Raw genomic sequence first — 21,430 nt, forward strand, 5'->3', positions numbered from 1 at the left:
AGACTTTGAAGCTTTATGAAGGAAACTCAAGAACTTTGGGGCCCAGATCGTTTTCTCATCCATCCTTCCAGTAGTTAGAAGAGGGATAGAAAGGGAACGAAAAATACTCCGGGTGAATGACTGGCTACGAAGGTAGTGCCAATGAGAGAGATTTGGATACTGGGACCACGGACTATACTTCCTGGAAGATGGGCTGTTGGCAAGGGATGGGTTGCACCTCACAAAGGATGGGAAGAATGTGTTTGACCTGGGAACTACAGACCAGTCAGTCTGACATCAATCCCTGAGAAAATTCTGGAGCAGATGATAAAGCAATCCATCTGGAAGCACCTTGAAAACAATGCCATGATTACTCGAAGCCAAAATGGATTTGTCAAGAACAAGTCCTGCCAGAAGAATCTGATCTCATTTTTTTGATCAAGTAACCTCCCTTGTAGACTGTGGGAATGCTGTAGACGTCATATACCTCGACTTGAGCAAAGCTTTCAACAAAGTGCCCCATGATATCCTGATGACCAAACTAGCTCAAAGTGGGCTAGATGAAACAACGATCCGGTGGATCCACAGTTGGCTACAGAATCGGACTCAAAGACTGCTTATCAATGGGACCTTCTCAAACCTGGGAGTGGTAATGAGTGGGGTACCGCAGGGCTCAGTCCTGGGCCCAGTCCTCTTTAACATTTGTATTAATGACTTGGAGGAAGAGGTGCAGGGAATGCTGATCATATTTGCAAATGACACAAAATTGGGCAGGATAGCTAATACTTTGGAAGACAGAAACAAAATTCAAAGTGATCTGGATAGACTGGAGCGCTGGGCAGAAAACAACAGAATGACATTTAATAGGGATAAATGCCAAGTTCTGCACCTAGGAAAAAGAAACCAAATGCACAGTTACAAGATGGTGGATATGTGGCTCAACAACACTACAAGCGAGAAGGATCTTGGAATTGTTGTCGATCAGAGGCTTAATATGAGCCAACAATGTGATGTGGCTGCAAAAAAGGCAAATGCTCTTTTGGGCTGCATTAATAGAAACATAGCTTCCAAATCCCGGGAAGTACTCGTTCCCCTCTACTCAGCACTGGTTAGGCCTCATCTGGAGTACTGTGTCCAGTTCTGGGCACCACACTTGAAGAAGGATGCAGACAAACTGGAAAGGGTTCAGAGGAGGGCAACAAAGATGATCAGGGGACAGGAAACAAAGCCCTATGAAGAGAGACTGAAAGAACTGGGCATGTTTAGCCTTGAGAAGAGAAGACTGAGGGGAGATATGATAGCGCTCTTCAAGTATTTGAAAGGTTGTCACAGAGAGGAAGGCCAGGAACTCTTCTCGATCATCCCAGAATGCAGGACACAGAATAATGGGCTCAAGTGACAGGAAGCCAGATTCCAGCTGAACATCAGGAAAAACTTCCTGACTGTTAGAGCAATACGACAATGGAACCAATTACCTGGGGAGGTGGTGGGCTCTCCCACACTGGAGGCCTTCAAGACGAGGCTGGACAGCCACCTGTCAGGGATGCTCTGACTTGGATTCCTGCACTGAGCAGGGGGTTGGACTCGATGGCCTTGTAGGCCCCTTCCAACCCTACTATTCTATGATTCTATGATTCCTTGGATCCTTGCCTACTCCTTCCCCTCCTACCAGCATGCCGCTGAAATGCCCATTTCCTTTCCTCTCCGAGGTCGGAGTTCTCACTGGGCACATACAAAATGGGGGCTCTGAAATCAGGAAAACCCTTCTGCGGACTGAGCTCTGTCCACAGCTTTGCAACCCTTTGCATGTTTAGAAAGGAAAAAGTCCTACAATGCCCAGCATGCCCCAGCCAGCCTTAAATAGCCTTGAGCAAACAAGAAAATATGATTTCTAGGAGCTCTTGTAGAACCTTGATAAACCTTGGTATTACCTTTTCTTATGGGGGGAAAAAAGTAAAATGAGCAACTGATTTACACCAGTTTGAGAACACTTGCTCGAAACATTTTACTTTATTTCCCCCCTGTTTGTAGGCTGCCTCTTTGTTCCAGATCATCTTGCAAAGAGTGTCCTTCACAAGCATTCCACCCCTAGCAGCAAGTCTGCACAGTCCCCAAATCCATTATAGGGGAACAAGGTATTGCATTAGGGGTGCTGGATCAGATGTGTACACATGCAGTGGTACAGATGAAATCCAGTTTGTTTGTTTTTTGGCTGTGCAGGCCTATATAAGTCTGCTCAGAAGTTTCATTAAGTTCAGTGGGGCTTACTCCCAGGGAAGTGGGTAGAATACTGCAGCCTGAATAATCGGGAACGGGCCCAAATTGGATTGACCACAGCACTGCTGTATTGGCAGGGCAATCCTACATGTGTCTATTCAGAAGCGAATCTTATTGAATCCAATGGGGCATACTGCCAGGTAAGCAGGTATAGGATTGTAGGCGAAGTCAACACTACTCACTGATCTTTCCATTTTCTCCTTTCTGCCTCTTAGCTTCGTCCTCCTCCAACTGTTTCTTTCTTTTCTCTGCCTTCACCACTTGTTCCTTTCGGTCCTTGTTTTCCTGACATCCAAAGAAATAAGTTACTGGTGAGGGTGTTGTGCACACATTTGGAGCTTCCTTTTAAGTTTCCTCTGCAGAAAATCCCATTGATCACTTAGACAGCATAGTGACTCAGTGGCCCAAGTCAGACTATGGGTTTGTTGGAACAAGCTCAAGAGCTCCCTCCTCTCCCCTTCCCTCCACTCTTGGATGCCCAGCTACAGAGATCTCCTAGTTCATTAAATCACAGTTTCCCAGGATGTTCGAACCAGAAACTGTGGTTTAAGTACTGCCCACAATGCTGATTTGCAAACCAGGATCAAACCATGATATTTTATTCATTTAAGGCACAATACTGTGCATGTTTAGACAGAAAAAGTCCTACAACTTCCAGCATTCCGCAGTTGGCCATGTAGGCTGGGTAATGCTGGGAGCTGTAGGACTTTTTAAAAAGTACAGAAGAACAGAAGAAGAGCCCTGCTGGATCAGACCAAGGGTCCATCTAGACCAGCATTCTGTTCACACCGTGGCCAACCAGCTGTTGACCAGAAACCCACAAGCAGGACAATATGTTTTCTGTCTAAACACACATAGGATTGTGCCTATTTATTTAAGAGGATTCGGACAGCCATCTGTCAGGGATGCTCTGACCTGGACTCCTGCACTGAGCAGGGGATTGGACTTGATGGTCTTGTAGGCCCCTTCCAATCCCACTATTCTTTGATTCTATATCCCACCCTTCTTTTGTAATCACAATAGTCAGGGCAGGTAGAACAGAATTAATAATAATAATAACAACAACAACAACAACCATAAAACCTAGCAATATAATAAAATAGGGGAGGGGTGGAGAGAGAGAGAGAGAGAGAGAGAGGGGCACAGCAAGCAAACAACTTAAGATGAGGGACTGAATAAGCAGGAGCTAAAACCTAGCATAACCAAGGTAACACCAAGGGTCTTCTGGTTCAAAGGACTATCACAGGAGGTCCATTGAGTTGGTCAGGTCAAAATACCTAAACTGCCTCTGCAAAATTCTGCAGGAAAAAGGTATGGAAGGGAGTGCAGGATTGTTACAGAGATATGGACTCTTTGGTTGGGCAACTGACTCCCCAAGAGTCATCCTGCAAACTACTTTCTGAGAAAATTGACTGAGGATCTAACCCATCCTTCCCCCAAGCTGGTGTCCTCCAGATGTTTTGGATGGCACCTCCCAGAATCCCTGACCATTAGCCACGCTGGCTGAGGCTGATGGGAGATGAAGTCCAAAACATCTGGAGGGCACCAGCTTGGAGAAGGCTAGTCTACCCCTTCCAACAATGGTAGCACTCTGCTCAAAATCAATGCACTAGGGCCCAGGTGTTCTGATGAGTGAGCTGGGAAGCCCATTTCTGAAGTATGACACTTCAGGAGGGGAGCTCACATGACTGGGAGCTCCCCCATACGGAAATAGATTTCCATGCATAGGGAAACATAGAGATCAGGCCAACAAGTTCTGGCCTATCCTTCTTGCTGCCATGCTTATTTCTATATGCAGAAATATTTTTTTTCTCCAGTGGAGGAGCATTCCATCCTGTGTCAGATGCTACTTGCAGTCTCAAATGATACAGCTCACAATTCCCACCTCATCTTCTGAGTGTGAGAATGAGGCTTTTCAGTAACTAGGATCCCACTACTTAACGGGTCTCAAATTCAAACCTTCAGTGCTTTGATGAAGAGGTTCCGGAAGGTTTTCATCGTATTAAAGATATCTTCCAAAGACAATTTGTTTGGGTCCTCACAGAGGTAGGTTGCAAGTTCCACCTTCTTCATTTCAATGACTTCAAACTCATCCTCCAACTTTTTGTTAGCATTTAGGCTATCCTGAAAGACATGGAGGTCCAGGTTCAAAAAAGCACCAACTAACTGCATTGACATAATAGAGGACGCCTCCAAGTTCAAGGTGAAGTAACTTCGGTCTGTCTTACACCAACCTGAATGGCTGTTTCGTACTGGGCTTTCACCTCTTCTGTCGATGACGACAACTTCCGCTTGAGTTCCCGCAGTTTCTTGACATTGGAACTGGATTCAGAACGTATCACATCCAGGTTGGTTCTGAAAAGGAACAAGACATAAATTCTGGCTTCTGTGTCTCTTAAATCAGCCTTCCACCTCTTAAATCAGCCTGTTTTGGACTGCTAGGTGTTACGCAGGGCTTGTGCGTGAGAACTTCCCAGAGAAATGTGCCCTAATTGCATAGAAAATGAGTTGTATGTAAGGGCCCCTACACATGTAGAGGCAAACCAGAGTTTTTGCACTGTGAGGAAGTTTGCTATGGGTAGTCTGGAAGTGCTTACTGTAAAGCAGGGGTGGGCAACTTTGGTGGCTCTGGAGGCCAAATTCCCCCTCTTGGAACCTACTGGTGGCTGCACCCCTTCCCACCAAAGTGGCTACCGATGCACTGCTGGTTTTGCCATCGAAATTTGCCTGTGCAATGGCAAAAACGCTGTGACTTCACTTGAAAACAAGGTGCACACTCCCTGTTGCTTCCAGAAGAGTGATTTTGCTTGAAAATAAAGTACGTGTTCCCCACACACCTTGTTTTTTTTAAAATATATATTTTATTTATTTTATTTTTTATAAATGAAATAAACAATACCAAAATTACCAACAACCTAATCAATACTTCAATTTCCCAACAGTACAATATTCTGATGAGGACACCACAATAAGAAAGAGAGAAGAAAAAAGAGAGAAAGAAAAAAGAGAAAAAGGGGAAAAGGGAGGAGGAAAGGAAGTGAAGAAAAAAAGAAAAAAAATTCCTCCCCCCCCAAATTAAGTTTAAACTCCAACACCCCCCGGCCTCCGATGCCATTCTATTTTAAAAACTGTATCTATAACAATCTTACAGTTTAATAAACAACCTTACATTTCTATATCATATCATCAATCTTATATCAAGGAAACAGGTCTACAATTCATTCCTAAAAGTGTATATTATTAGTAATAATAATAGTAATGAAATATATATATAGTATTATATAATAATAGAACTCAATATAAACCTTCAACCATCAGTAATAAATTTTATACTAGATATATTATCTATTTTAAAATAAAAAATATAAAGAAAAGCAAGAAAAAATAAAAGATAAAAGAGAATAAACCAATATAAATATAATCATTTATCTTCTGAATTAGCCTGAGTCATATAGACTAAGCACAAACAGTTAACAAAGCTTGTTTAAAGATTCCAGTTCATGGGGTTGTAAAAGAATTCTCACACCTTTTTATGTTAAGCCAAGCCTCTGCCATTTCATGATTTAAAAACTTCTTCATCTGACTTTCAGACACAATACAAAGTGTAGCAGGATATTTTAAGTAATATTGTAAGTTCATTTGTTTTGCCATATTCTTTGCATTGATAAATTGCTTTCTTTTATTTGCCACCTCTTTGATGTAGTCTGGGAATAACATAACTTTATCTTGTTTCCAGGAAAGGCTTCCAGCCTCCCTTGCCAAGCACAGGATATAATTCTTTGTGGAGACTTTTGCAAATTGAACTGTGATGCTGTAATCAGTCCCTTTAGCATTTGGCACATGAAATGCCTGCTCAATATCAAGTAAATAATAAGATGAAATAGGAAGTATCTCATGCAAAAGTTTATCCACAAAAATAGGCAATTTTACAACATTAGGCAGATTTTTAATCCCAATAATCTGTACATTGGATCTTTTCGTGAAGGCATCCAGTTGAGAGATTCTATCAGAGATATTTTTAAAACAAATTTGTGATGTAGTTTCACTTCCTGCCACACAGTTTTCAAGTTCATTAATTTTCGTCTCCATTTTTTGCTGTGACGCATTAATTAAATCTACAGCTCCTTGCAGGGCGGTGATGGAATTTTGGATTAATTCCACCCTTTTGACCTGCTCCGTAAATTGTGAAGATAAAGTCTTTATCAGTGTAAATAATTCCCCTATATCTTCTGTCTTTGACACTTTTGACACAGAGGATGCGGGGGGAGTTGGCGATGAAGCCATCCCCTTTCTTCTCCTCAGCACAGACATGTTTCTCTCAAAACAGATCTTATAGGTCCTCAAATATTGTTAACATTCCTTAAATCATCCCTAAGAGGTTGTTGATATTTCTTATAGCATATATTATTATGGAACACGTCAGCCCTGTTTTCTCCTATAAAATAGGAGTCTCAGTACAGCTTTTTGCGTTGGTAAAGCTCTGGGGAGATAATCCTGGAATCCAGCCCCCCCACTATCGCGTGGGAGTTACCTTTCTCCAAGGTGTTGTCCAGAGCTGTTGCCTTGCCCTCCTTTCCATTCCAGGGGGGAGATGAAAAGGTTTTTCAACCTTTTAAAAAGCTGTCTGAGAAAGCTCCCACGGAGACCCGTGGGAAGCCACCACAGCAACATTGGTCCCAACCGGAAGTCCCCCACGCACCTTGTTTTAAAGGAAAATGGCTCCTATTTTTGCTGCCACAGCACCAAACTTTGGCAGCAGAAGTGCTGGGGCAATGGGGGTTGCACAAAAAAGCCTCTGTGTGTGTGCGTGCGTGTGTGTATAACACAGGCCGTGTGTTACTGTAAAGACCAGCAATACTTTACCCCTGCTCAAGGTCAAAAGATTTTACCTATTCAAAGTGTGGGTGAGATTTATTTGCCAAGCTCATTTTTTTCCCTTGGGTGGCAACTTTTAAACATATATCCAAACTCACAAATGCAGACAGACAGACAGACAGACAGACAGACAGAATGCAGCCCTACCCAGCAGCCTTCGAAACACATTCGAGATCTTTGGGAAGCTGCAGCAAATCTGTGTGATTTTTTTCCACTTCCTGAACAAAAACAAAAAAAGGGGGAAAAGGACCAGAAATGGTTAGTTTGCATGCTAAGAGGTTTATCAGTGATGAGAAGCAGAACAATCCTACACCCTGCCAAAGGTTGCACAGTAGAGCTCCAGTGGTGGGGTGGCCTGCCCCAGGGCCCCTGGCCTAGCTCACCTATGGAAAAACTCCCCCAGCCATCTTTCCAGCACTGAATCCAAAGACCCTTGCTCCTCTGGTATGGCCCTGGATCAGGTCCCATGCCTTTGCCAGCCATAGCTGGTGTAGGGTTTCTTTCCAGAAAAAAGTTAATTACAACTTTGATTTTAAAAATCTGATTGATATGGTGTCCACTTCCAGTTGTAGCAATTTCAACATGTTACTAAATTATTTTTCTGAATCAATTCATTTCTAAAAATGGAAAAATTTCAGCTGAAAAATACAGCAATGATTCCTCTCTCCCTGACCCTACATCACTGCTTTCAAGCTTGTAATTAAACTTCTTAGCTACAATACACAGAATGTTAAGCCAGTTTAAACTGCATTGAACTTAATGTTGTGATCAACTGCACAAAACCTAAGAGCATCCTATGTTACACAGGGATGGGAGACGGCAAATTATGAACTAAGAGACGTTTAATGGGGAGCAGGATACGATTTCCCAGTGAGAAACAGCAGAAAATGACCCAGTTTTCATGCAATGGTGGCAAATTGTGGGTTAAGTAATTTAAACCATGATCTGCCAGGCTATGCGCCGCTCATGAGTTGCTTTCGTTTTGCATAATCAACCTCCAATTGGTCCAATTGTAGGTTGTTGCGTGACGTGTGAACCCAGACACTTTGGGTTGTTTGTGGGTTAAACATCCCAAAGTTAACCTATGATTAATTAACCTATGATTTGCCACCATGACCTGCGAATGGACTCAATACCTCTAAAATATGGTGCAGCAGAGTAATACGAGTCTGGTTTGCTTTGGTTTCTGTCAGTTTGAGCAAAGTGCTGATCTTGAAGCCATCAGCATCTCCAGTATGACTTCCCTGAGAAAGAAAAGACACACAAAAAACACAAACAATACTTGTTTCAGTTCAAGCATTATATTATATTATATTATATTATTAATGAGTATTAATAGTACTCACTAATATTAATGAGTAGTTTCTTATTCTTAATAAGTAGTTTCTTATGCTTAATAGTTTAATCTAGTTTAAGCAGTTTCTTATGTTTGTGTATTTGCAACACAAAGAAAAATCTGATACTCATTTTTAAAAGATACATTTTTGAAAGACTGCTTACGTAGTTCAAAAAGTTTCCAACTTTGAGAATCAATTGACAGAAAATGGGCAACTGGCGGCTTGCGAGGAGATCTGGGGGAAAATAAAAGAGGCATTTCAAATAGGCGGAATCTGAGCAGCTTGAACACAGATAGCATGGTGTAAATGTCAAAGCTGGAAGAATTGTTTTCACAATTTGCTATGAAAAAAACCCTGGAGCATTGTGAAGACCACAGGCTCCTTCACACGGAGCTTTTATCTTGCGATTGAGATTGCTCCTTCATGGATGTTTGAGGACTCTTTACATGATGCTGTGATCATTCAAGGCGTCTCCTGCACTAAATGCCCTTTGTTCCGTTTTTAAATAGATCGCAGATAATGAGCTATCAAATTACCCCATTGCATTCCACTTCAGTTTCCTCCGTGAAAAGAGGAAAAGCGGCAAGAAGAGGAGCGAGATCAATGAAAGATAATGGAAGACTCAGTTATTGTCAGGGGTGTTTCTGAGCACAGGGAGTGGATAGCAGTTCAGATTCTGAAGGAGAACTGCCAGACATGGGGGAGGTGTTTTCCCAGGCTAGTCCAGACATGACTGGGCTGGCTTCCCAGGTTACAAACATCCAGCTGGCTGAGGATGAGGGTCCTTCTTCCCCCCCCCCCCATGAGAGGCAGAGAACAGGAGGAGGTGGGGTCTGGGGAGTATGACCTAATAGATGCCAGATGCAGGCGCAGAGCAAAGAGAGAGAAACGGTCTACCCGATTGGCCTTGCGTGAAAAGCTGCGCTTAGAGGCCTCACGAGAAGAGAGGGACTTCCCCCCCTTAAGTGAGGCTAGTCAGAGCACCTCCCTCTTCAAATGGCGGGCAACTCTTGTAACTTCCTTTTGAAGGCATTCCTTTGTAGACTGAGAGTCACTGAGAATTTGCATCTGTATGACCCTGTGAAGTAATGGATTAAAAGCTGTAGACTGAAGCCTCTTGTCTGTGTAAGTTTGGGCTTAGAAGTAAAGTGGGGGCTAAAGAAATCCTGACAGATACGGGGAGAAGGAGGGGGAAAGGGGGAAGGGGAGGGGGGAAAGGAAACACATGAAAAAGGGAGTCATTGTGATCCTGCATTTAAAACAGAAGCAGAAAACCCGATTTAAATGCAGGATTTTAGGCTGGTGTAGAGATGCCCCACGAGTAGGGATGAGTGAGAAATCATTCTGCTGAGCTTTTATTAACCAATTGAACCAATTCACATCTCCTGAAATGCTAAATGAGCTGAAACAGAGTTGCATACTGAATTTGCATTTTGCGAGCTCTCCGATGCAGCTAGTTTCAGGAAAAATGTGAATGAGATTATATATATTTGAAAAACTGTGCACAAAATAGCATTACGGCAATGTAAGGTACTTGGAAAAAAAATGCACACTTTCGAAAATGGATACAAAAATGAGTGCATTTAAAAAAACATAAATTCCTTTTTTAAAAAATCACAAATTTATGCAGAAACCGGATGGTAAAAATATAGACTCACTGAGGGAGAGGTCCACTGAGAGTGTCTTGCCCGAAGACACTCAAAAACCTTGAGCTGGCACTGCTCAGATTGAAAAAAGTCACTGATCCATCATGAATGGCGGAAGATAGCTGTCCACCCATGTGGGAGAGAGCCATCCTATGGCTGCTAGAAACTGTTTAGAGGACCATAGGATATGCTCTTTTCCGGGAACCGACCTCAAAGCTTGCACTCCAAGGTCGGTTCCCGGAAAACCTGCCCCTCTTGTCTGCGCTTCCTTGGAGGCAGAGCAGAGAAGCCCTGCCCTCCGCGCTCACAAGAGGAGCGTGGCTTGACTGAAAAGGGGTGTGGCTGGGGGCACTCTGGGGCGAGGAAAGTGGAGTTGTGTGTACGACACATCCAATGTGTCGTCTGGCAGCTTCCTCTCCCCATTGGGCCCCCCGCTGCTAGACAGCTGAAAACAGCTGTCTAGCGAAAAATAGCAAGGCAGGAGAGGCGCAAAGGGAACAATCCCCCTGTGCCTCTCCTACCTTGCTTTGGATAGGTGGTCGCCTCTGAGGTCGGAAGCGGCCGCCTATCTAGTTAGGATTGAGCCCTAAAAAACCTTACTTGATTGCATATATTCATGGTATTAAAACAGAAAAGAAAAAAAATATGGCTACAACCCCTTCAGTCTTATAAAATTAAAAATGGCAGGTTCCTTGCTGGAGATGTTCGCCCCCCAATGCAGTGGAGGCTGGTGGCTCTGATGTCAATGGGGCAGTGAATCCGCTCCGGGTTTCAGTCAGAACTCTAAAGGAGCTATCCAAGGTGCAAAGCAATTTTCAGTCACTTTTTCACTGACTGAAACACGGAGCGGATTCACTGCCCCCGTGACATCGGAGCCACACCAGCCTCCATTACTCCGATGTATGAAGGACAGCAAAGCTGGTGACAGGAACCCAACAGAGGGGGCAGGGCCAATGAGTGCAGCTCTGCTCTCCTCCTTTGGCGATTCTAATCGCGTGGGAGGTGAATGCCTAAACAAGGCTTTGGTTGCTACGCAGATGGGATTAGCACACTGCATACCAAACAGATAATGGCTTCATTCCATTTCAAATGATCTGTGCTAGTCAAATCTGGAGACGCACGAGCACGCAAATTGCCCAAGCTGGGTCTGTATCTCAGGAACGGATACCCATCTTCTACGTGAGCCCTGATAAATGCATTTGCAGGATGCTAGCTAACCCATTTTCCCCCAGCTGATGTGTTGGGCTACAGCTTGCAGCATAGCTGGCTGGGGGATGCTGGGAGTTGCAGTCCAACACATCAAGAGGGCACCAGGTTGGGGAAGACTGGGCTAGGTGTTGAAAGACATGGCCTTCTACCAAAGTCCTGGAGTTTGATTTTTGGGATATCGAAGTTGGGAAGGAAGCAGCCCTTCCTCAAACTGCTTGGAACACAAAAGCTACACTGTGGGGTTACGCTCTTATTTATGTACCTTCGCAGGCCCTCCTGACCGTTGCTGCTTTGGGCTGTAGCATCTCCAGCAGAACGGCAGTCTCTTCGCACATCAGCATGCACTCGATCCGCAGCTGGTAGCTAGAACAGAGGAAAGGGACAAACACATCACACTGTACCTTCATCAGAACTAGAGTGAATATCTTTCAGGCTGGATATGGTTTAGGAGTGTAGGAGGCCAAAGCCATGTTATGAATTTAAATTGATCTAATAGCGTGCTCGGCTCCCACCGGCATTCCTAGAAACCAGCAGCAACTGGCAGCGGGGGACAGAAACACCCACAGGGGGTGGGCCACATGTGAGATGCAACAACAAAGAAAAGGTCTATTAACAGCTATCAGCCATGGTAGCCAAATGGAACCTCCAAATCCAGAGGTGGTATACCTGCATTAATGTCTTCCGTGGGCTGAACACATGAAGCTGTCTTATAATGAGCCAGATCATTGTTCTATCTAGGCCAGTATCTTCTACTCCAACTGGGAGCGGCTCTCAGAGTCTTGGGCACGATGGACTATCTCTTTTTTTAAAATTATCTTGAATTATTGTTGCTGCTTTTAAAACTTAAAAAAAACTTTTACAGTCCAAGCCTATACTTGTCTACTCAGATGTAAACCCAACTGAGTGCAGCGGGACTTAGTCTCAGGTAACTAAGGGCGCAATCCTATGGGGATAGGTGGCTGCCTCCGAACTATCCAGTTCCTGCATTTGCTACACAGCCAATTTTGGCCGCCCCAGAACACCCCCCGGAACGCCCCGTTTTGGCCGCTCTGCGCTCCTCTCCCGAGTGTGGAGCATGGGCCTGTTTTGCGCTGCCTCGGGAGGGAAGGTCAGTTCTCCGGGAACTGACGTCAGAGGCCGGTTCCCAGAAAACCACATATCCTATGGCTGTCTAGCCGCTGACTAGTGGCCATAGGATTGCTCCCTACTGTACAATTGCAGCCTTAATGGGTTTTATCATTGGTCTTGTTGTAGTTGTTTTGCATTGTCTATGTTGCCCTGAAAGCTTCAGCTATATGGCAACTTATAAATAGGAATAATAATAATAATATAATATAATATAAATAACTGCAAGGGGGCCTACAATAGCAGCAGTTGCCTGCAACTTCCTTTCTTTTTCTCTGTCCCTTGTTTTGTTACCAGCTTGAAAGCTGCTGGCTTTGTGGTGGCTTTGCTGACAGAAGCAAAAGCAGAGTTCTGGCCGCTGCTGCCACACTTCTCTCTTTACAGAATGCATCTGGAACAAAGCTCGTGTGCCACAGTTTCTTAAACTGTCTTTTGAAAGAGGAAACAAGAAAAGAAAAGAAGCTGTGGCTGAACTTCCCCATGGTAAGCGCCTCCTCCCCAGGAACCATTCTGAAGGTGGAGTGGTACTCCCCACTGAAAGGTGCCACAACTGCCACCCCAATCTGCCATCTGCAAAAGGGGTGGCAGATTGGGAGTGTCCGTTCTAGCTCAGCCCTAGTGTGACCACGTGTCTGGGGTTCCTTTTTGTAAGCAGCATCTTGTGTTACTTTACTCCAAGTTTCCAGAAGGGCAAAGTAAAGCACTCACCATTTTTAATCTATTAAAAGAAACGTCTAATTAATTAAAAAGGTGTCCCCAATGGATTTGACAGTTAATTGTTTTAATGCAAGTAACCTAAAAAAACTGCAGATGACAAGCACCATCTTAGGAGAGGCATCCCCCTAAATGCCTCTTGCTTTTGATATATTGTTTTTACTAATATGCAGATGTAAAGTGACAGATCAATCGACTAAAATGCTTGATTAATGTCTTTAATTGGGAGATGGCCCTAGTTAAAAGCAGTAGGAATTTCCCTTACCTAGGAACCCCGAGGAGTAGAAGATAGAACTGATCTGCATTTGATAATTTTTCCTTTTCTTCTTTGAAGGATTTCAAGTTTTCTATCTAATAAAAAAAGAGAAGTGTGAAGTTCCAACAACATCATTGCATTTGCATATTCAGTGGCTGCATGCATGGACATCATGATAAACCTAACTCAACAAGAATTCAAAAGCTTTTGATTCCATTTTTGATTAACTGCAGTTTGTTGAGTTATCTGAACTCAACAGGGGCTTGGAAGCATTTGCTTCCAGTTTCGATTGATCACAGTTTGTTGAATCATCTGAACCCAACAAATTGTGGTTAATCTTAATTACAGACTGCAACTACGGTTTGTTTGAAACAAGCCATTTTTTCAGCTAATCAGTTTGTGTTCTTTCCCTCCAACCTGCTTATAAAAAGGCAGAAACAGTCATCAATAATAACCAGTGGCTGCATAAATGCAGCACTGCCCACTGGAGATGTCAGAGAAATCTGCAATGGAATCAAATAAGTTTGGATTTCTATGAATCCAACCTGTGGATTCCACAGTGGACTGGCTTTTCCCAGGTCACATGGAGACTTGTGGAATTTTATGCAAATTTAGTTGTAGAAAAAGATGTAAAATAAAAAAATGGGCTGAAAATGCGCATTCCCCCAATAGGCTAAAGGATGAAAATGCACATTTTGCAGGGAATTTGTGCATTTGCAAAAATCCAAATTTGTGCAAATGCAAATTTGCATGAATTCAGGAAACTGGGAAAAATAGCGGATGACGGAATGAAAAGGGCCTGACAATCCGTGAAATGCAGATGGAATGAATTTTACAAAATTCGCACATCCCTACTGCCCACTCACTTTGTGCTCAGAAAAGGACACTTGGACGCCTCCTCGTGGTTCGCTCCGCCGACCATGTTCGAATGCCCTTCTCTAGCTTGACACTATAGAAATGATCCTGGAAAGTATAGTCCTAAAATAAGCCATCTTCAAACCAGCTTAGAGTCTGGACCAGCTGAGGGCAATGCTAAACTGTGTTTAATTGGAATTGGAAACAAAAGCTTCTGAACTTGTCCTCACAGCTGTAGCAGAAGAGGAGAAGCGAGGCTAGGGGAACCCAAAGAAGCAGGGGTTTTCCTGTCAAATAAACCATCGTTTCTCATGATGTCCGAATGCAGCCACTGCAACACAAAGAAGCACAGAGTCTGCTTGTGTTTGTTAAGGAATTCTTACTTCATGCTTTTCTGGTAGGAGTTTAAGCAGCTGCTTGAGGACCTCAACGTCAAACTTGGTTCGGTCGCCTTTCTGAATCATGTCAACCACCTCCTGATTTGGGCTATGGAGAAAAGAGACTGCTGATGAGATGGGACCACTGTTCTATTGGTTTATAAAAATTATGAAAGGAGAGTGTGGAGACAGAGGGTTTTTCCCCCCTCCCTCTTCTCATCACATTAGAATTCTGAGGTCACCCAATGAAACTGGCCAGTGGGTTCGAACGAACAAAAATACCTCTTTATTCAATGGCTAATTAATTTATGGAATTCATTGCCATGAGATTTACTGATGGCCACTAGCTAAGCTGGGTTTAAAAAAGGATTAGACACATTCAAGGAAGATAGATCCATCAGCGACTATTAGCCATGGCAGCTATATAGAACTTCCATGTTCAGAGTCTGTCTACCTTTGAATAACAGATGGTAGGGACAAACAAGAGGTGAGGCCTGTTGCTCTCTAGGGAGCTGCAAGGGAAAAAACCCTGATCAAGGAATAACTGCAACCCACATAAAGCGAGGGACAGCAACTATCCTATCGCGGGATGACAAAAATCCCAAGTAAATGATGCAAGAATACACTAGCACTGATTCAGTGATTCCTGGCAAACTGGAGCCCACCAGATTTGTTGGACTACAATGCCCATAACCCCCAGCCAGCGTGGGCACTGGCTACTCTGCCTGGGGATGATGAGAATTATAGTCCAATTCTGCTAGAGGGCACCAGGTTGGGGGAAGGACTCTGTCAGGGTTCCCTTTGCCCCCACTTAACTTCCAACGCCGAAGCAAACACAGATGAGAGGCTTCAGTCTACAGCTTTTAATCCAGTACTTCAAAGGGTCATACAGATGCAAATTCTCAGAGACTCTCCATCTACAAGGAAATGCCTTCAGGGGGTTCAAAAGGTAGTTACAAAAGTTGCCCACTGTTTGAAAAGCAAGGCGGTCTCAGTAGCCTAACTTAAGGGGTGCGGGGAGGTCTCTCTCTCTCTCTCTCTCTCTCTCTTGTGAGGCTTTTAAGCGCAGCTGTTCACACTGAGCCAATCGGGTAGACCGTCTAAGTTCCGCCCCGGCCATCTCTCTCTTTGCTCTGCATCTGCGCCTGGCATCTATTAAGTCAGACTCCCCAAACCTTGCCTCTCCCTGTTCGCTATCTCTCACGGGGTGTGTGTGAAGAGAGACCCTCCTCCTCTGCCAGCTGAATCTTTGAAACCTGAGGAGTCTGCCTAGTCATGTCTGGACTAGCCTGGGAAAACACCTCCCCCCATGTCTGGCGGTTCTTCTACAAAATCTGAACCATTATTTCACTCCCAGCACTCAGAAACACCCCTGACAGACTCTCCTATTTGTGTCAACAGAGAGGGAAGTTCCAGAACTGTTCCCATGATGGCTGCTTATAGGTGTTGAGTGCCAAGCCTCCGGTCGTCTTTGCTGTCACACAGCGAAGATGACCTCTTAGTAAATAGCTTTTATTATGCAAGCCAGAGCCAGATCAGCCGTGCTTCAGGTTACAGATGTAATCTGCATACTGCAACACAGTGCTAAGTTCTCTAGTCAGCTTTGCATAATACTAATTAGACCACAAGAAAGTACCTTTGATGAATACACTATGATAGGAAGTTGAAAGGAAAACTGGAGCCAGATGACATTATGAAACCTGAAGGTCTTCCTCTACGGACCTCTTTTGAGCGGTCAACCTTTTAGAACGCCTCATGTCCCAAAGTTGCTCCTCCCCCATCTGAATCTTGGTTCTGTCATTCCCAACTCCTCCCCCACTGTAAGATCTTACATTCCCACAGATGGAAAGGTCTCTGGCAGGCTTTGATCCAACCGATTCGCCAGGATCTGGAAAGACTCCTCCCTGCCACTGTTACATTGCCCTATCCCCTGTGACCTTGGTATCTCCACCACCCCTTCCACCTTTTCCTCATCTGACTCTGAATCTGTTCCCATGCCTTCTTGAAGTACTTCTGCAGAGATGTTGGACCCAATCCTTACAGTAGGTGCTCCTTGTGAATCCTATGATGTCCTGGACACAGGGCAACGTTTGCACTAAACGTGCTACAATCTGATGTACAGCTATATTCTCAACCTCACTGAAATTCAGAATTGAAATGCACTAACTATGCACAAGATAGCACCTTTAGCTAGGATGAGGGCCAGCCTAGGACGTATTGCTGTCTGAGTTTCAAATGGCACCCACCCTCCCCACCCAAGTCATGGTGCCTAGTATCCAAGATCAGTTATTTTTGCACCTGAGGCAGAAAATCCCATAAGCACCTCTCCCCCTCCCTGGCAGTAAAAACACACTAATAATAAATTAAATAAGTAAACATTTAATGATACTCAGTTGTCTGAGGTGGCTGCCTCACTCTCTCTAATGGTAGGGCCGGCTGTGGTTAGGGTTGCTTTTTTGTAAATGGTCGGTCTTAATGTTCTTTTACAATCATGAAAAGCTACCTCACCATTTAAATTGCTTCAAAAAGATGTTCAAATTGAGACTCTTCTTGGAATCCAGAAATGTGATCTGTTTTGGAAAAATGAAACGTTTTAGGTTACTCTTACCAATAAGTGTGCAAAAGCTACTGTGCAATCCTATACTGTGCATGTACCCTCAACATCGTACTAATAAAATGAACACCGTTTGTGCTCTGATGGAAAGAAATCTTTTTTTTTTTTTTTAACTTGCTCTGGGTTTTCTAAATTTAAAAACACTCTAGGGGAATTTTTAAAAATCAAGTTTTTTTAAAGTAACCCCGCCCCACCTATCGTAGTTTGAAACTGTGAAAATCTGCAGAAAAATTAAACAAACATTTTTGGTTTTGTTTTTTTAATGAAAAGAAACAACCTCCTTTTTTTAAGTCTTGCAAAATTTCAGAAACATACCTCTGGAAGAACCAGGGATTCTGACCATTTGAATTCTGCTCCAGTAATCGTATCATATCATATCATATCATATCATATCATATCAGTAAAGCAGAATCTCAAATTCAGGCAGGGGCAGGTTCTGTGCACATGATTTATACGTTTGCCAACTAAGGAGCCCACTTCATGCATTTGACGAAGTCGGTTCTGGCCCACAAAAGGTTGTACGACAATCTATCAGGACCAGCTCGTGGACTGAAGGCACACAGCGCAGGAACCTTCCTAAAGCTAAGCACATCTGGGCTAAGTTGGTGCTTGGATGAGAGACCACCTGGGAAGCCCTAAACACACCACTTGGTGCCATGGGAGAAAGGCATGGTCTACACATAATAAATATTTATTTTTATTTATTAAATTTATTAATCTAATTATTAATAATAATTTAATAATTATATTTGCGTTTTTAAAGGTGCTTCAAGTCTCTGTTATTTTTGCCGCTACAGATTAACATGGCTACCACCCTGGCATCTATACCTACATGAATAATTTGAATAAAATTATGAATAAAACCGGGGGGTGAGGTGTGTGTGTGGGGCAGAAGCATCTTCCTTCCAACTTCAAAAAAGCTTCTCTGGCTGGTCGCCTGGAGGAGATCTTTGCTCACCACAGGCGAGTGGCTATCCAGAAGGCTAGTGTATTGGTATTGCTGGATGAGCTAAACAATCATCTAGATGAAGCGAGGTCAGTATACATGAAGCATCCTTGTACCTCTTTTGGTTCCATCTTCACTGGGGCTGCTTCTTTTGCCTTGGGCTTTGTTTGTGGGAAGGAAAACAACTGCTCTATGCTAGTGTAATCCGGCTCAATGGTCTCCTCACTACCACTGGTCACCGAAGCCCACATGGAATGACCCTCTGAAAAACACAAGGCATTACACCTGGCTGCATCTGACACCTTTACGTTAAATAGGTCCCCTTGAAATGATAACATCTACTCAAGCATTTGTACTGTGGGGAAATAAATAGACGTTTGATGGGGAGGGGCAGGGCGGGAAGCATAGTGGAAAAGTACAACAGCTTACCCCACAATAAAATTCTTAGTCGTTAAGATGCCACAGGACTCTGGGTTTTGTTGCTGTTATTGTTGGATGAACATACGAAGTTACCTTATACTGAATCTGGCCGTTGTTGCATCTCACTCAGGGATGGGTTGAAAGTAGATCTCCAGACGTTTTGGACTTCAGTTCCCAACATTCCTGATCACTGGCCATGCTGACAGGGGCTTATGGGAGTTTAAGGGTGCAATCCTACTGGGATAGGCGCCTACTGGGATAGGCGGCAGCCTCCAATGCAGGGAAGGGGCAGTGGGGAGGGGATCTTCCCCTTCACACTTCAGCAGCCCTGCATTCGCAGCTAGACAGCTGATTTTGGCTGTCTAGCCATGGGAAGTCGGAGTGGAGGGGACGGATGGACGCCGGACGATGCATAGGAAGCGTCGGAAAGGCATTTCCACCCTTCCATCCCTGCCCCCAGGAATGCCCTGTTTTTACTGCTCCATGCTCCTCTTATGAGCGCAGAGCCAATCCGTGCTGCCTGCAAGGCAGTGTGGGAGTGGGTGGAGAAGCCCGGGAACTGACCTATCCTATGCCCGTCTAGCCACTGACTAGCGGCCATAGCATTGCGCCCTAAGTCCCAAACATCTGGAGATCTACCTTCTGCCTACCCTGGATCTAGCTGAGTACTAGCAGCAGCTCTCTGTGCTTTCAGGCTGAGGTCTTTCTCGAACTGCTACCCAGAGTTCTTTAACTTGGGAGATGCCAGGGATGGAACTTTCTGCATGCAAAGTACATGCTGTGCACTGAGTTTTAGCCCTACCCCAAGCCAGTTGGAGAGAGGTCCATTAATATCACACAATTGGTGGCTTGCACTGAGAACCTCAAAATCCAAGGCTGGGACCTAGCCAACCAGAGCTTAACTTCTTCGGATTCCAGAGCAACTTTGAGATTCTGTCTTTGATGCTAAATTCCACCACAGCCATACTGATTCCTAACCTGCATGCTTAAGAATGCATTTGATCTAAAAACCTTCAACGACCTTCCAAAAAGCAGACGTTTTCCCCGTGTTAAGCTATGCAGACGTAAACTAAGGTAAAGGTGTCCCCAACCAGTCGTGTCCGACTCTAGGGTGTGGTGCTCATCTCCATTTCTAAGCCAAAGAGCCAGCGCTGTCCAAAGATGCTTCCGTGGTCATGTGGCCGGCATGACTGAACACCGAGGTGCAAGGAACACTGTTACCTTTCCCGCCGAGGCGGTACCTATTTATCTACTTGTAATTTCTTGCTTTCGAACTGCTAGGTTGGCAGAAGCTGGGACTGAAGACGGGAGCTCACTCCGTCACGCGGCACTTGGGTCTCGAACTGCTGTCCTGCTGACCTTCTGGTCTGCAGTTCAGTGTCTTGGACACTTAAAAGTTAAATGATACAAAATGTGTGTTTCAGGTTGAGGAGAATGTGCCAGGGATTCCTGAAATAATAGAATGGGCTGAACTTATTTTGGTTTTTTTTTTTGTTCCTTTCTTTTTTACAATTCTATATAGCACAGACAAGTGGCATTTGCATTTATTTATTACAATCTTTATATCCTGCCTTTGCATTCAACCTCCCCCCCACATGGGAACTAACAACATTAAAATGTGTTCGTGCCACCACTGGGAAGGTCCATCTCTGCCTGGCCACCCACTGTACTTCAGACGGAACAGACACATGGAACAGGACTGCCAAGGAATTTCATAACGTGGAGTTGGTTCACATCTGGGAGGAAATATGGACATATATAGGCAAAACCAACAATGGACCATAGTTTTAGAACTACCCACCTCTCACCACATTGGAGGGGAGCTTCTGCCAGTTCAGTTTCTTCATCCTGAGTGTTGGCATCTTCACCAGCTTGTGGAAGGGTCTGGCGTCCCTATGAGAGTAGTTGACCTGTGCTGCCACCACGACTTCCTCCACGTTATCTCCGAGGGGGGGAGGAGGGGGAATTCCTCCCATTCCAGGCAGCGGGGGAGGCGGTGGTGCACCCACCATGCCAGGCAGAGGGGGAGGCGGTGGTGGCATGCCCATGAGTGGGGGAGGGGGAGGGATGCCTGTCAAGCCAGGCAGAGAGGGAGGGGGAGGGATGCCTGTCATGCCAGGCAGTGGGGGAGGGGGAGGGATGCCTGTCATGCCAGGCAGAGGAGGAGGTGGGGGCAGCATGCCTGGCAGTGGGGGAGGGGGAGGGATTCCTGCCATGCCAGGGAGTGGGGGAGCCTGAGGTGGCATCATGCCAGGGAGAGGGGGTGGCGGCGGCGGCATCTGCGTTCCAGGGAGAGGAGGAGGAGGAGGTGGTGGCAGAGGAACACCCATCAGAGTTGAATTTTGCTCTGGCACAGCTGAGCAGGGCAGTAGCTGGGATGGCATAACGTTCTCAGCCATGTTTGGTGGCTCAGAAACATGTGTGATGCCAGAAGAGTGGGTCTCTGGAGAACTCTGGTTGGCGCTGGGAAGTTCCCCCAAAGCTTCATTGGTCTGAGTGCTCTCATTCACGTGGTTGGCCGCTCCTCTGGTGTTCGAATTTCTTTTCTTGGGGCACTTCTTGATGGACAACAGCCTCTCCATGACCCCTTCCACGCTGTTGCCTTGTACTGCAAGATAATACACAGAAGTGTGGCGGTGGGTGGGGGGAAGAAGAGGAGGTTCAGAACATACTTAAAACCAATTCATATCCTCTTTCTTTACAAACACAGTAGTCTCAGAAATGCCTGCAAGGATACCCAGTCCAATGGTGGGTGGAAGTGAACTTTGGGACAGCCTTTCGAGGCGATTCTGGAATAGCC

General features: G+C 44.8%; 1 protein-coding gene and 1 non-coding gene across 4 annotated transcripts in view; both read right to left on the bottom strand.

Annotated features, from left to right (window-relative positions):
• The window catches only part of INF2 (inverted formin 2), an 88,005-nt gene that overhangs the window by 15,889 nt on the left and 50,686 nt on the right, over positions 1 to 21,430 (bottom strand). For all 3 annotated transcript variants that reach the window (XM_084837517.1, XM_084837509.1, XM_084837500.1), the window contains exons 8-19: positions 20,432 to 21,238; positions 18,327 to 18,472; positions 17,159 to 17,220; positions 14,657 to 14,759; positions 13,428 to 13,513; positions 11,586 to 11,686; positions 8,632 to 8,702; positions 8,268 to 8,375; positions 7,279 to 7,349; positions 4,491 to 4,611; positions 4,216 to 4,380; positions 2,439 to 2,541 (exon numbers count right to left, since the gene is read on the bottom strand). In XM_084837517.1, coding sequence (XP_084693643.1) covers positions 2,439 to 2,541; positions 4,216 to 4,380; positions 4,491 to 4,611; positions 7,279 to 7,349; positions 8,268 to 8,375; positions 8,632 to 8,702; positions 11,586 to 11,686; positions 13,428 to 13,513; positions 14,657 to 14,759; positions 17,159 to 17,220; positions 18,327 to 18,472; positions 20,432 to 21,238 — 1,944 coding nt within the window. The remainder of the gene's footprint in view (positions 1 to 2,438; positions 2,542 to 4,215; positions 4,381 to 4,490; positions 4,612 to 7,278; positions 7,350 to 8,267; positions 8,376 to 8,631; positions 8,703 to 11,585; positions 11,687 to 13,427; positions 13,514 to 14,656; positions 14,760 to 17,158; positions 17,221 to 18,326; positions 18,473 to 20,431; positions 21,239 to 21,430) is intronic.
• On the bottom strand, positions 14,276 to 14,398 carry LOC146356980 (small nucleolar RNA U3). The gene has a single exon (XR_014787041.1). It is a non-coding gene; the product is annotated as a small nucleolar RNA U3 (small nucleolar RNA).

Source organism: Heloderma suspectum, chromosome 1 (assembly GCF_057233095.1).
Source record: "Heloderma suspectum isolate Gila_16-S chromosome 1, 16-S_ref, whole genome shotgun sequence".
In the NCBI taxonomy this organism is placed as follows: Eukaryota; Metazoa; Chordata; class Lepidosauria; order Squamata; family Helodermatidae; genus Heloderma; species Heloderma suspectum.